At 43.6% G+C, this 16,248-nt stretch overlaps 1 protein-coding gene across 1 annotated transcript in view; it reads left to right on the plus strand.

The window, feature by feature from the left end:
* Positions 1-709: 709 nt before the first annotated feature.
* TMTC2 (transmembrane O-mannosyltransferase targeting cadherins 2) overlaps positions 710-16,248 on the plus strand; it is a 251,582-nt gene continuing 236,043 nt past the window's right edge. Inside the window, exon 1 of the mRNA XM_062584900.1 lies at positions 710-839. Within this exon, the coding sequence (XP_062440884.1) occupies positions 757-839 (83 nt within the window). The 5' untranslated portion in view covers positions 710-756. The remainder of the gene's footprint in view (positions 840-16,248) is intronic.

Here is a 16,248-nt window from a genome sequence, read left to right on the forward strand (position 1 = left end):
AAAGGCAAAAATAAGGAAGGAAAGAGAAGAGAAGGAAGGAAAGAGAAGGAAGGAAAGAGAAGGAAGGAAAGAGAAGGAAGGAAAGAGAAGGAAGGAAAGAGAAGGAAGGAAAGGAGAAAAGAAGAACAGAGAAAAGGGCAACGGAGAGAAAGAAGAATAAAAGAAATGAAAATGAAAGAAAAGGTTAAGAAAGAAAGGCTCGAAACAAAAACCGAAAGAAATAAAGCAGAAAGAAAGAAAAGAGGACGGGCGCGGGAAGCGGAGACCGGCCCCGACACCGAGAGCGGGCTCCGCGGCGCGGGGCGCGGGCGCGGCGCTCGGGGCGCGGCGGTGCGCGGGCGCGGGCGCGGGCGGGGCGGGCGCGCAGGGGCGGGGCGGGGCGGGGCGGGGCGGGCGCGCAGGGGCGGGGCGGGCGCGCACGCAGGCGCGCTGGGAGCCCGCGGCGCCCCACGCGGGCGCTCCCAGAGCCTCGGCGGCGGCGCCCGGCTCGGCAGCGAGGGGGGCGCGGGCCGGCGCCGGGGCAGCGCCCGGCGGCCGCGGGAGGAGGAGGAAGAAAGAGGAGGAGGGCGGCAGCCGCCGCCGCTGCGCTCCTTGCGCCGCTGCGCTGCGCTGCGCTGCGCTCGCTGCCATGGGGTAGAGGCGCCGGGGAGCGGGGGACGGCGGCGGAGCGCGGAGCGGCGCCCCGCGGCGGCGGAGCGGCGGCGGCGGTGGGGCTGCCCCCGTGCAGCGGGAGCGGCGGCGGCGGCGGGCGGAGAGATGGTCGCGGAGTGGGTGAGCAGCGCCCTGGGGCTCGCCCTCTACCTCAACACCCTCGGCGCCGACTTCTGCTACGACGACAGGTAGGGCCGGGGCAGGGCTGCTGGCTCCGCGCGTGGGTGCGGGCGGCGCTCCGCGCGTGGGTGCCCCGGGGCGCCGCGCTCGCCGGCGCGGCTGGAAGTTGCCGCTGCGGGAGGCGAGCGGCGCCGGCGGGCAGCTGAGCTGCGCCGGTGCCCGCGGAGCGGCGGTGCCCGCGCCTCTGGCTGCGCGCGGTGCGGCCGCCGTCGGGAGCTGGTGGGAAGCTGCGTTCGCAGTGACGGCGAAATTCCCGGTTTGTGCCTTTTTTTTTTTTTTTTTTCCCCCCGGTGACTTAATCTGATTGCAATTAAAACAGATGCATAATTAAGATGTATTAGGGAGAGCAGCACGCCTGGCTAAACTTATTAACCGTCCTGGGGTGTTTCATGCTCCATTGGAATTAAACCATCCAAAAAGTGAGCATAGATTCACTTTGACAGCTTCTCGTCAGCCTCTCCGCTCTGTGGAAAGTGAATGTATCCCCTGAGTTAGGGCGGGCTGCTGCCGGAGAGGCAGCAGCTCCGCGTTATCTGCGCAGACGATACTGTTTGGATCCTCCTAGATGGTAGCAACCGGCCGTCCCACTGCTTGCCTTGCTTGGGATTTTGGAAGGAAGCAAGGGGGTGTGCGTGCGTGTGCGAGAAGAGCGACCCGCGTGTCGCATGCACGTTACCACCTAGCTGTCCGAGCAGCCAGCGGGCCGAGCTGGTGTCTTGGAGGTTTTTTGCTTTAAGAGAAGGTGCGTGGCGAAAGGAGGTGAGGAGGGCGAGCGGCCGGGTCTGAACGCGGCAGCGTTGCGGGATGACCTGGCTCCAAACTTTCAGGTGCGCGAGCGGGACGCGAAAGGGCCGCCTCTGTCTCTGATTGCTCCTCCGCCTTGGAGAAATAACCTGTCCAGGAGCCAGTGAGTTGCTAAACTTGGAGTTGTCCTCCCTGGCGCTGCGTTGCAATGCACCTGCCGTGCTGGAGGGTCCGTCACCGTTTGCAGAATAACCCCCCTCCGGCTTTCAAGGCTTGCTACTGCTATGCCTGTTCCACTAAAAGTAAATGCCACGCGTGAGTCCTGGTCCAGGTCTCGGACTGGGAACACTGTCAGCTAGAGAATGTAGCAATTCAGGCGTCAGTCCTCCGGGTCATTTACATGCGCTTGAAGTCTCCTCGAGCGATTAAGGGTTTTTCGGTTTGTGTGAGCCTTCCAATTAGGTACAGTGATTCCTCCCCCCCCCTTCCCTATTTTAACACTTTAACACATAATTCACAGACAATAAAAGAAAAAAAATCAACTGCTTTTTCAAGACTTAAAGTCTGAGTTAGATCAACAGAAAACAGTGAATATTTTGACACACTGACACTATTTTAAACTCACTTGTTATAGTTAAGAACTGCAGGAGTTGAGGAATATTTATGTAACCCTAAGTAGTATATATTGCAATATTTAGGCAAAACTGGGTTGCTTGAGGACATGGATATAATCCTTTCCTGCAGGCCACTTCAGACTGGATAGGGATAGAATACAATTTGAAATACTAATTGATATTTTTGGTATGGAGGTCACCGTTGATCTTGCGTGAATATGCCCTAATGCAATTAGAAAATAGTGATACTTGATCGTGGGTCATCTTAGAAAGGATGCGGAAGGTAATCACGCACTCGTTTCTTTAATATTAACCCCATATTATTTAAAAGATGTTCTAAAATACTACTTTGTTTTAGTGTTTATCTGGTGACTAAATAAAGTACTTCTTGTCATTGTAACCAATATTTAGGTATTCACTCGAGTGCTCTAAAATGCCACTAATGGGAATTCTGTACACCGGGTCGTCTAATTAGAGCGTTTTCAACTGCAGCACTGGAAGGGGAATGGCACAAACGGTTGTTGCATGCTAGTAATTGCTGAACTAGAAACAGCTATCTATTCAGAGAGGCAGGCTCTCAGACCGAAAGTATTCTTTTAACTGTAATCACAGAATCTCACTGCCCTACAGGAGCCTACTTGAAATGTAACACTAGAAAAGGAGGTCAGTGCTGGAGCTGCAGGACACAGCACCCCGTGTGGGAGACGGATCGTGCTACTAACTTTAAGTGAATCAAGATTGTACGTTTAGGCTGGGAACCTGTGATGTTTGTTTCAGGAGGGCAGCGCATTGCTAAAGCTCCTTCTGCAACCTTTGCCATGATAGTGAAATTACATCAGACTCTGTTCCTTCTTTTTTTTTTTTTTTTTAAATATAGTGATCAAGCTTACTGTATAAAGGCTGTCTGTAATTGCTTTCTATATCTTTTTTTTTCGTATAGGCTGGTTACGATTAAGTGGCATCGTAAAGATTTCTTATAGCAAAATCAATTTCCCAATGGTAGAACCTAGTATTTTAGCGGCTCTGTGGCACCAGACCTAAAGCTGTGCAGGATGAAGATACTACAAACTTACTCATAGTCTAAGCTTTGTGACTTGATATCAAAGGGTTCCGTGTTTTATTTCCCACCTTTCGCTCAATTAAACTGAAACTGAATGAATTTAAAGTCTGAAGAAATTGAATGAGAAGACGTACACACTCATACTGCTCATCACTGCTCTATGTAAGCTTCTGTTTCTTTCAGGCTGGACAGAAGATGTGACGCACACAATGAGTATGAACGTGTGAGCTTTTGATCAATTGACTTATTGATGACTTTGAATGGAAGTGACAGCGTGTAAGGCCCAAGAGCCAGTGTAAAGAAGAAACTCTGCTTTATTTTTTTTTCTGTAGACCTGGAAAACAAGCTTTTGTCACCCTGTCTCCTTCTGTTGTAATTCTCACGGACAGCTGTGATATTTCCTAGTTGTGTGCATAGATCATTGGGGAGGAGAGAAGGGAGGAGAATTCCTCTCAATCCTACTGCCTTGTTCATCTAGGAAAAAATAAACATATTTTTCATTTTACTTTTGCTTCTTTGCTTTATTTTAAGGTAGATATATCATAGAGTAACCTGGAAGAAGTGAATGGGGTAGAGGGGAGAAAGTATTTAGATGTTTACTGCCGTATGGAGCTCACATTAGTTGTTATTAAAGATTTATTTATTGCTGAGCAAAATTGTCTTGGAACTGATCAGAAGGGAGTAGGCAGAAATGCAGTTTCCACTCCTATTGATGCGCTAAAGATCTTCCTTGTTGCATTGTGTTAAATCCAGCTTCTTGACAGATTAAGGGGGCTAATCTCTAATCGCTGCACATGCAATTTTTGTTTCATGTCAGTATCTAGCAGTATTACAGGAAGGAAACATATTGCCATGATTAGGCAATTAGGCACACTTGCATAATTATTTTTACTTGCGGTTTAAGTCTGCCCAGAAGTAGGCAATCTGACCTGCAGGTGCTTTGCGTTGAAGCTATAGTCCTTCGTGTGACCTGGGCTAAGTAAGGCAGGTCACTGCCAGTTTAGAGCTGGGGTGGGGAAGATTTAGTACTCTGAGTATTTGAGATCATACATTGCTACCATGATTTTTTTTTTTTTTTTTTTTTAAAAACAAGTCATCTGCTGAAGTATTCCTTTCAACTCCCAAGTGTCTGAAGAAAATGATATTTTCAGAAGGATATTAGCAGGAGTCTTTAACCTTGCATGATGTATTGTCTCTTTGGCCCATTGACAAAATTGATGCTCTAGGCAATACGTACAAACTTGTCCATCTTGATGTAGGCTCTTCTGTGAGATTCAGGGCCACAGACCAGATTTCTTCAGTTTGTGCTCTTTTATTTTTTTTATCTAGGCCTCAATGGAACAGCCTTGCTGATGGTAGAAACAGTATCCAATGAACGGCCTATTTTCGAAGTTGCAGCGCAGTATTATGGATTGCATTGAAGAGATCCTAATGGATAGCTTGGCTGCGTAGTGTTTGAAACTTGCGTAATTTAGAAATAGGCTGACTCCATACACATTGTGCAGCACCTCTGTTGGATCTGCCACATGAGATTTAATCTAGCGAGTGACCCAAATACATGCAGTAGAAGAACAAGTATAAGTACGCTGGGGAAAATTGCTTGCCATCTGTCTCTGTTGAGCTGTATGTGTGTATTTGATTATTAATTTATATCTGTGATTTTTTTGTAGCCCCTTTTTTGTCATGAGCTCTTAATTTTTCAGGTCTAAACGCACTTCTCTGTTAACTTTCAGTAAGTGCAGTTCTCAGATGTAATCTTTCAAATTTCAGCAGTGAGGCTAGTGGTGGGGAAGAGGGGAGAGGGGGACTTGCACAATTTCTCTGCAGTCCTTTCCATTCTTCCCTTTTGTTGTCTTAAATGTGCTATTTTCAAATGACTGTAAAGACAATTTGTATATGAAACATGGCCTTTAACATAGTGATAAAAGTATAATCCAGAAGAAGATGCCTGAGTAACGGAGGCTGTTTAATTTTCAGGTGTTGTAGCTCAGTGTCAATCATCTGAACCAGTAATTGATCAGACATTGTGAAGAATCTAGCATGATAATAGCCTGTTAATGTGACACACATCCTATTTAAAATGCTGAGCATAATCTAAAAATGTGTGTGGCTTTTGCTTTGAAAGCCGTATATTGAATGGAACTCTTCTGATCAAAATGTGAAATTTCAGCTTCATCCAAGAATGTGATTTTTGCAATGGAGATGCTGCAATATAGAGATTTTTGGAAGCAAAAAAGAATCGTGACCCCACAGATTTTATTTTAAGATTCTAGTTGTGTATATATAACACTAACATAAACCATGTCACATTTGGTAGCTAGTTCAGAGAATAAATTCATTACAGTTAGCAGACTCTCCCTATCTGAGTCACTGGTTGGATATGTCTCATCTGCAGGAAGTTCTTCCAGCTCACAACAAATTCAAGTTACAAATTCAAGTGATCCACTTTCTCCTGCGTTCCCCCATATGTATTCCAGCTGCACTGCTGAATCCTTTAAGTTTGCCAGAGTGAAAGTCGCTCAAAAGGCTCAGAAGTCTCTCATGTCAATTTGTTAACCATCTGATAGCGGCAAGAATGCTGAATTAGGGCTCCTTTGCCTCCCTCATCTGGAAGTTTGCCTTTCCCTTGTTGCCGGCAGCTCAGACTTTCTCTTTTTCTTTTTTTTTTTTTTTTTTTTCCTTGTGAGGTTGAGTGCAGCAGGCTTTGCTGTTTGTTTATGGAATTTCTGTCCTTAGCTGAAGTGTTTGATGCTGAAGCTGTAGATGTGAGTCTGCTGGCAACCTGCTGTGCAAGTTGTTCCAAACATGCAGTTGGAGAAGTGGACTAAATCTGAGGACCGAGATACTTGCTCTTATTGTTACTTACGTTAATGCTTTTGGATTAATTGCCTGTGTTGAAAGAAGTCTTTTAAAACTGTCCATTCCTCTCAGTGGTGTTTTTCATCCCTATTTTTTTTGTCCGAAATGGTTGTTTAAAAGATCAAAACGTTTTATCTGAAGATCCAAACCTTATGCTGAAATTTCCTTCTTCTCTGATGCTTTGGCCCTCAGATTTTTAAAATTAACTTTGGAATTTCTCTTGTTTGCAGAAGCTTGTTGTTGGCCTTTGAGGTTTGGCAACCTTGGGGCTCCTGTGCTTCCCCGACCGGCGTGACTTGTCTGAGCATATAAACTCTGCTTATCTTCCTTCAAAATGTAAGCTTGTTCCGTGAGCAGGTTATTTAAGTCGGGACGGCTGCAGAATTTCATTTCGCCTTTTCTAGATCAGGTTCTCGAGTCTTATTTCTTTAGACCCAGGATGGCCCCGTAGCCTCGAGCTGCTCGTGCTATTGCTGGAAGAGATGGTCCCCCCCACGTAAGGGGGAGAGGGTGTCGCTGCTGCTCCGCTTGTATCGTTTTCGGGCCGGCGGGGTACGTTGCAGGCTTGTGATGGGCTCCGAACGGGCGTCCGCTCTCCGCTGCTGCAGTCCTCGGGAACAAAGAAACGCGCCTCGCCACGGGGATGGCAGCTCAGCGTCGAGCGACCTGTCGCACTTGATTGCCCTCCGCGGGAGAAGGGAGCCAGGCAGCTGGTTGAAGCTGGTGAAGCCGGTGGTCGTCCCCTGTCCGTACGCGAGGACCGCCAGCCGTTGCGCTTCGGTAGGCGCCACCCCGGCGATTCGCGTCCTTGCGAGGTTTCGAGAGGGTGAGAAAGCAGAAGTGGCTTCCTTGAGCGCTGATCCTTGCTCTCTGCTGTGCTAATTAGTCTGTTGGCCTTCGTTTCCCTATCGGCTTCGTATGGAGATTTTTGACAAACAGTAGGAGGATTCCACTGGATGCAAAAGATGCTCATTTACTGCCTTCGTATTGCTACTTTTCCCCCTCTTTTCATGTTTTGCTGCTTGTTTTATTAGAAATATTGTGCTTTTACCATGAACTATTTTGTCTTTTATACATTATTTTCTTTTTTCTTTTTCCAATGGTTTATATGAATGGTCCGTATGCTTTAAAAACTCTTAAAAAGCAGCATACTCTCTAAAAGCACGCGTAGGTGTGTACATAATCTGTGCAGTAAACAGAAGAGCAGAGACGTTTTATACCTACCTAAGACTGGAGACCGAGTGTTTTTGGCTTCTCTCTTTCCAGCAGAGAGCTGGGCAAACTTCCCGTTAGAGCCTGTCGAGAAGGCTCCTTAATTTATTTGCAGGGGTCACTGCCGGCTGACTCGAAGCCCTTCCTCCTCCCCGGGAGCGAAGAGCGTTGGCCTCGGCAATGCCCGGTCCCCACTGGCCCGGGAAGGCAGCAGCTGACAGGTAATTGAACCAGGATTTTCCATGGTGTGGCAGTACAAAGCGTCACCATTGCACAACTAGACTGGTCTGTGGCATCCCCTTTTGTTCAGGGACCTGTCAATAGACGAGAAAAAGCCACCCTGGCCTCTGACCTATGGTTCAAGGGAGTCATACTTCCAGGCCAGCTTTCTCTGAACTTGGCGTTATGCTAGGTCACTTTGCTAATGAGAGGATTATATGAGTTTAACTCTTATGTGCTTCAGCTTCGGTCAGTGTTAATTCAGAGGAACAACCCAGTAATTGATAGCAGAAGTGTTGGTTAAAGTTTTTGCCGGTGTCTGGATGTTATTTTCGTGCAACTTGTTAATCTACACACTTAAATCCTTAAAGCAAAAAAAAAAAAAAAAAAAAATCTTGTAAGAAGGTCATAATTCAGTGACCAAAATTGTCACAGGAAACAAACCCACCCAGAAGCAGCCTAAATTCTTCCTAGTTCTATTCGTGCTGTCTTCCCTTCTCACTCTCCAGGGCTTTTTACATATAAAAAATGAGCGACTGGTCCTGGGCACAGGAACTGGAGTGCAGCATACTTTTCGCTCAACCCCTTCCCTGTTGTCATACAGAATAAACTGCATCCTGTGCTTAGGGCACCCTCCTGGTGGGACATGAGTCCTTGAACCCTCTCAAGTTCCTAAATAAATGATGGATATATGGAAAGTGTCTGCAGCCCTCAGAGATAGCATCTTATTTCTCTACTTAGCGTTTCCCATTGCTTGGTTACCTGCTCTGGGTAAGTGGGACTTTGTTTTTTTTTAATTGCTTTTCTGAGTCTCTCCTCTCGGATGCAGTGTAATCCAGCTGTGTGATTTGGATGGCTTTCTGTGAATCGCGTGCTTCCTTCGGGAGGCAGTGGCTGGCTCGTGAGCACCCAGGCTCCCTGCCTTGCGGTGCATCGGGGAGTATTTTTACACGATCGAGCCTCTAACTTCTGTGCAGAAATCTGTACACAAAGGCTGGCCATGGCCCTTACTGTGGAGTATCGTGGTTAAAAAGCCTCGACTCCTCCAAAATCCACCCAACCAAAATCTAACTGTTCTGTCAGAGAATCCGTTTGTATGGCTTCATCCAGTTTCTGGGAAGAGAAGAAATGAAAGACTTCACAAGGAGACAAGAACCTGGATGGAGGGGAAAGGGCAGGTGGACTTAAGTTGCCTCTGGAGCTAGAGAGTGGTGGTCTGCACCTGTCATAATGTAAAGTTTTAAATATTCAGCACGATTCTGGTAGCTATTTGAGAACCGCGAGTCTCTCAGCCTTCCTGTGCCTGCTGGGCTCCTAGCGTGACGTGTTTGCGACGTGTGTTTTTAGGGTACTCTGTTGAAAATTGCTGTGTTCTCAATGAGAGCGTGAGTTACCTAACTGCAGCTCTTTGTATATTCATGTCTGTGCATTTGACAGGCTTTTAGTAGCCGCTTTGAAATGCAAGATGCTGTTTGCTGGGTTATGAAGTAATAGGTCACCATCTGGGAGGAAGCATGGGGAGAACTAGAACTGCAAACCCAGAACAGTGTTTTTTTCTTTCCTCTTTTTTTTTTCTCAAGTGACTAATTTGTTCCAGGTGCCTTACATGAAAGCTTAAAGTGGGAGTTCATTCTGAAAATCAGTCACTTTGGGGAATTTTGACTGTCTCGTGTGTGTGTGGTTTGGTTCTATCATTTGCAGAATGTATTTTTGGTGGTGGGCCATGGAGAGAGCGCGGGAGGATCTCGCTAACCAACACGCAAAGTAGTACGTTAAGTAATACACTGCAAGTCATCGTCTTAAAGCATGCTGTGCGTGTGTCTTTACAGGCTGTTTAGCACTGTGTCATTTCAATTCTGCAGCCTGCTCCTGTTCGTGCTTTTGGCCCCCCCTCCTTTTTTTTTTTATGATTTTGTAGTACCAGGATAACATGAACATTCTTGATTTTATTTTACAGTGTGACAACATTCATGGGTTGGGATCAGTTATATTTGGCTGGATCTTTTGTTTGAGTGGGCTTGTACTCTTCTACTTTGAAAAGGGAATTAAGTCCTCTTATAAATTCAGATGAGATGTTCATGGTCACCGCTACAGCAACTGGAACAGCTTTCCCAACCCCAAATAACACGGGGGATTTTCCTTACCTAAGTGAAAGGAGCTGTACTGGCGAGTGTGTGAACTGACCTGTAGCTGTTGTCCTGTTGGTTTTGTGAGTCCTGCTATATACTCTTTCGTGCTTCGTAATCTATTTAAAAAAGACTTTTTCTTTTCAAATAAAAAATGTTCAGAGTAATGCTGTGCCACGTCACATCCTCTGATTTCCAGCAATTGTGTGAACATGAAGATGTAGTCATGCCTCCTCTTGTGCTTGATACTATATTTATTTGATGTGACTGTAGCTTGATGTGGCAGCAGTTTTGATTGGTTTAATTACTTTGATTACAAGATGAAGAAGAAATGAGGTTCAGAAGTGAGGGAATATCTTAAACTGTTTTTTTATTTATTTTGTGTGTTAAATATTAGCCCTGCAGGTACCACTGAAATATGAAAAATACTTGCATCTTGAGTCAAGATACTGTATTGGCCTGGCTATCTTTGATACCTGAATTTCACCAGTGAATCACCTTGGGCAGCTCTTTGAAATTGTTTGTGGAGTGAAGTATGAGGGTTTGCTTTGGGGTCTCCAGCAAGGCTGTACTGTTTCTGCCATCCTTTCTTTGCCCTTCCGTGCTCCCTCCTGGCCAAAAAACACTATGTGGTTCTTGGGAAGATACTTCTACGTATGGTATGCATCTATCTGTATATTTTTCTTATTAGAAAATATTGAATTATAACAATAAGTTCCTTGTAATAAATTTCATGACGCTTCAGGGTGTATGTATGCATGCAATGTGCTTCATTTTCCCCAAACAATTTCAGTCGTACTTGCAGAAACTTTAAAATTTTGTTGTCTTTTTTTCCAAGAGGAAAAGACAAAATAAGTCTTGTAAAATTAATGTTAATTACAGAAGAAAGATTATTTTTTTTAATGAAATTTTTAAATTAAACTTCTGATCTGTTACATTTTTATAATTAAAAAGAAGAAAACTTAGGCTTTTTTTTAAAAGAACTTTGATCTGAATTAAGGTTCAGGTGCCAAAAAAAAACTCTAAATGCTGCATGGCTGTATAAATAGTGCTTGCAAAAAAGAACAAGTACTAAGAGAATGATGAACAATTTTAATCAAATAAAACAGCATTCTTGTGTGTAGCAGCTTTGTGTTTATAAAAGAAGCGGTTCTTTAAAGCTTCTTTGTGACACCAGTATACCTGAATAAGTTTTGTTGTCTTTGTGTGGAAAAGACATAGTTTTATGATCTACTCCATTTCACAGTACATTACTCATCCCTGATACGTAACTCACTTGGATTATTAAGAAGGGTGGTATTTCTTTTTAATAAATCTCCTGCTTCTGGAGAACTCTGAAGAGTGGTGGTTTAAATACAGAGAAAGGTCTTAAAGAAGATGGGTCCTTGTGTTGTTTTCCTCAGGTTAGAAGAGCAAAAAGCAAACCGCATCGCTCCAGAATACCACCTTTTGCTGCCAGACACGTCCGTGCTCCTCCTGCGCTTCGGGACGATTGCTCCGGGGGGCTCGGCATCAGCGCGACGCGGCTCTGGCTGGCACTGGGGAGCGCTGACTGCGGTTTGTGGCGTGTAGATTATCGCTGGCAGGTGGAGCCCCAGGTGAAATCCACCAACGCAGGCCTGGGGTTGCGTATCTGGATGTGCCTCGAGCTACCGTGCAAGTCATTACATCTCCTGCTGCCGCTGCTTCCTCCCGCGCTGTTTCTGCTCCTAATGTGATTGCAAGCTCTTGGCAGCAGAAATCGTGTCTTTAGTATGCATATTACACTGGTTGGTTCAACATGACTCAAGCTTTGATAAGGGCATCTGGGTGTTACTTTAAAATGAGCCTCTGGGCTTTAAGAAGGGAAATTTAATGGCAGTTCCTTTACGTGCTTTCCTCTTTCCATGGGGCTGCTAGATGTTTGCTTTCTCAGAGCAGCTTGGCTGCTGTTTCTCTTGAGTGTGATGTGCTGCAAGATTTTACACCCCCCCCTCTTTTTTTTTTTTTTGAGTTTTGTCCCTAACTCTTAACCACACTGTTTTAATTAACATTGAGTGAGTAGGTTTGTATGCATTTAAAGTGAAACCCTGAATTACCTTGATTTATGATAGGCAGAGGTGGTGGGAGCTCCTTCCTGGCAGGGAGAGGGTTAAAACAGTAAAGAAAGCTTACATGTCCATGAAGTAGGAAGCTAGTTTGTCCTCTGCAATTTAAAGCCTGCTTTTAGTACTTGACAAAGAAAATAACGTAAGAGTATTAATAAAAAAAGATATTTATAACCAAACAAAATTGATTTGCAGAGCTACAAGGAACCTATGAGAGAGATTTTTGCAGGAGACTCTTCTCCTCTAGGGGACAGTCAGCTCTTTCTTTCATCTTTTCTAAATGTTCCAATTTCAATCATTATATGCGATCCTTTCTCAAAATACTTAGAGGGGCAGATGGTTTAAGGGATGGGAGTGTGCCTGGCTGAAGAAGGGATCTTGTGAGGAAAAGGGCGGTCCTTGAGGTTAATATTGGCTTTCACCTGAATGTGGTGTACACCTGATCCAGTAGTTTGTAATGCTAACGACTGTTCGTATTTTATAATTTGCTTTTTTGAAAAATAATAAAAATACCTACTGCGCAGGAATACCTGTGGTGTTTTGTCCATCTGTCACAAAGATACGTGCTTGTCCTGCTGCTGTTCTCAGCTTGTTGACTTGATGTGTAGGAAGTTCGGCTAGTTTTGCAGGGAAAGAGAGGGGGTTGTCACCCTTTGCACCGCTGTAGGTCACGCTGCTTCCTGGGCTCCGTTTCAGAGGACGAAGCTTGTCTAAGCAGGCAAATTGGACCTGCAGGTACCACGATGATATAAATATCTTGAAAGAGTCTGACGCAGTAGCTTGAAGGAAAATACCACCCTGTATTTGCATGCTTTCCAGAAACCACATGCTGTGTGTGATATTTAAATTTACCTACTTGGCTCTGTGCTTGCCTTTTTCTGAACATCTTGCTGATTGCACTTTGTAGGTTTTTGGTGAGGGTTCCTGTGTCATAGCTTATTATAGACAGGGAATTTCAGCTTATGTGCAAGTTGTACCAGTATATAACTGTTACTGACGTAAAATGTGTGAGTTCGTTTTGCAACAAAATGTTTAGAAGTCAGTTGCTTACCACTAAAACCTAAAGTGTTACAATTCTGTTTTTTATTTTTTTTTTCCCCAAATAAGTGAAGTGAATCTAAAGCATGCAAATGAAGTAGTAATACACAGGTAAATATAAGTACGAAAGACTTGTAGAGTTCCTGCATAAACAGTATGTTATTACCTATTTCTCTTTTCTTCCATATTTACAGAAAAATATTTAAATTACCTGGAATTTTCAGTAATAGGTGGGATTAAAATCAGTTTATTGAGGAAATTTTCTTCAGTCTAGCATAATTTAAGTACTGCTTAGAAGTGTAACTTGTATTTGGTATTTTTAGCGTGGGCAAGGCTGTAGGGACATCTGTTCATTGTGTAGCACAGTGGGAGTGAATGCTGAGTATTTTTACTTGAGCAGTTATGTGGTTGAGACTAGTGTGTGGAGGCTCTTTTATTTGTTTCCCATCCGATTTTTTTTCACGGACTGAAATCCTGCTCAAAACGCGTGAGGTAGCAGAACACAGTCCTGTTAAAGCAGAGCAGATCTATGATAATTTGTAGCATAAACCTGAAATCATGCCAGTTAGCCGTTTGCCAAGGATAAATGAACGGACTTGTAGAATAAGCTGCTCAAGGAAGACTGTGTTTACCATGTGGTATTTTGTGTTATAAAGCACAGAAGAGCCCTGGTCATACCTGGGAAGTTCCTTTCAATACGTGTATTTAGCAGTGGATATAGCGGACCCATTTCTTCCATCTTAGCTGTACTTCTGGTGTTATTTTATGTCCACACCTGCAGCGCAGGTGGTGGAGTGAGTGGAGGGATGAATGCTGACTTGTGAATCTTCCACTAGACTGAGTAAATTAATAACAAATTATGCACTCAGGAAACTTTAAGCTCATAAATATAGTAAGCAGTATGATGAAAAACCTAGTAGCTTTTTTTCTCCTGTCCAAAAAGTCTTGGTATTTTTAGTCATTGTTCTAAATTTTGGCAAGAACTCTTATACAGCAATTACATCTACAGTTATACTTTCTGCAGCAAAGGATCTGTGTTGAGTTTGTGATTTTTGGGAGGGGTTCCTTTTCTTTTGAAGATTAGAAGTTAGGTACTTGGCTCACCTTACCCTATCCATTCTAAATTAAAGTTTAAATGAGTAAGCAAGTACAGAGATTATATTTCAGTTATTGCTTCAGGAATTGACTAAATTTTGATTTAAGTGAGTTCAATTTAGACAGGTTGAATATTGCTGCTGTTGTAATTAAAGAATGAAAACTGCAGCTAACTAATTTTCTGTATGTCTCTTGTATCTCTGCCTTGAAATTTATTGCTTTTCTCAAAGTATAAATGAACAGGTGAAGGTAGCAGCTAAGCAAAATCACTGGGTGTGCCTAGATGATTGTGTTAACTAAATACTGGTTGTTGGAACAGAAAAATAAGTAGATTGGAGAGGATGAATGGTCCACTTAGTAACACAGAAGAAGGAAGAAAAATATAACATAATAATCTGCTTTAGTGTTGGTCTGTTTATTGTATCCTAACTTAGTTAAGGCTGAGATAAAAGCAAACCTCTGTGTAACTCCTGCATGTAAGCAAGAAAGAGATGAAATGGCAGCGTAAGCCTCGAGTTTGTAGCTAAGCCTTCAGTTTTACAAATGCTTGGACATGTGTTCAGCTTTTCAAATGTAAATAGTCCCATTAGATGAAAGCTTGGTCCAGCTGAAGCCAGTGGTAAAACCTGTGGCAATTTAAATAGGGCTGGAATTTCATGAATGAGTCCAGTGAAACTGCTTGTATACATAAAGTTAAACACATGGCTAAGTGTCTGCAGGGTGGAGGACCTGCGAGGTTACAAGAATAAGACCCTTGTGACATAGTTTGAAGTTCGACCTGTCTTGCCGTTGTATGATGGAGAGCCAGAGTGAGGAAGATGATGAACCTTTTGGGCAAAACCAAACACAGAGTATGTAGAACTTCATAAATAACTGCAATTCATAAAACGCTTGGTTGGTCCTAAATAATGAAGCAGTGAAAAAGTTTATGGGTTATGCTTGTTCTTGTAATATATTTTTTGTTTTATATTTTTTGGCACAAATACAAACAAGGCATTAGTATCATTATTATGTTTCATTATTCAGAAGAGCTCAGTACTGGGAGAAGCTTTCTTTTGGAGGGGGGAAGGAGGTAAAATAGACATTAAGGCCAAAAAATAGCCCCAGTCTGCTACTGAATCATAGGACTTACGCAGTATTTGATTATGTTAACTGTTGTAATCATTATGTATATTAGCTACTTAATTTCATATCATACTTGGTAAAGAAAAAAAACTTTGGGTTTTATGATAACTTAGTTCTCACCAGCTGAGGCTTTCCCATTTGCAAATTTGATTTGGAGCTGTTTGTACAGCAAAACAACTGCCACGTACCTTAATAGATCTCTGTCTCTTTCTTTTAACATCTTTGCAGAGTCTAGTTTCATGTTTCTTGGCTAGAAATGCTATTTGAACTACTGCCCCCTTAATCCTATGAGATTTAGATAAGTGCAATTTTCCAGGTTTTTGAGGGAGTGCTAATTTATGTTTCGTAACACATAACACAACCAAGAATTAGCATGAAGTCGTATGGCAGTCTGACAGTCCTTTGTGCTATGGAAAGAGTTACACACAGCTCATGTGCGAATAACGTTATCAGGTGCCCTTTGTGTGCGTTCATCCGTTTTTACCTAGGGTGTACTGAAAAGCTGCAGCTTAATTCTCATTTAATCTGAACCTGCTCTATTGTAAGATGAACTTGCATGAAGAGAGAAGCACTAAGATCTTGAGGAAATAATAACTACTTTTCATTCTTTTAAAGGACTTCATTTTGACATATTGTTGAGGCTCTTTTTTCCCCCTCTGTGCAGGACTTAAATGCTGGTGATGGAAGGCATATCTCCCCACTGGTGAGATTACAGATTCAAAGTGTAACTTCTCCTTCGTCTTTGCTATCTCATTTTACAGGTGGTACACAACCTTCTCCAGGTTGGGGACTACTACTGCCTGTATTTCTGGAGAACGGAGGAGAACACGTTATCTTACAGGTTGTGCAGCCCTATTGTGGTTAGGGAATAGACACAAAAAGCTGATGTAGAGGGCAAGTGCAGTAAAGGCGAAGTGGCAAGCTAATGGGAATTTTAGCGCTGGAACAAAGCCCCTCGGCTCTTGCGGGCACAGGTGTCAGGAGCAAATGCTTTCTTGTTTCTTACTCCATATTTGTAATCCTTATGGTTAGAGGAATTATGATTTAATTCCGGTAAGATAACCGATGCTGTTCCATCCACTTCGTTTATATTATTCCACTGTGTGTGTGCGGGGGATGCTTCAGAAGCACTTGAGAAAAAGAGTTTCTGCCCCAAGGAGCTTCAGACTGAAAGGAGTGAGAAGAGCAATGAAAAAAAAGCATGTGCATAGTAATTCTGGGTATTAGTGTGTTTTCTT

This window comes from Rhea pennata, chromosome 1 (assembly GCF_028389875.1).
Source record: "Rhea pennata isolate bPtePen1 chromosome 1, bPtePen1.pri, whole genome shotgun sequence".
Taxonomy (NCBI): domain Eukaryota; kingdom Metazoa; phylum Chordata; class Aves; order Rheiformes; family Rheidae; genus Rhea; species Rhea pennata.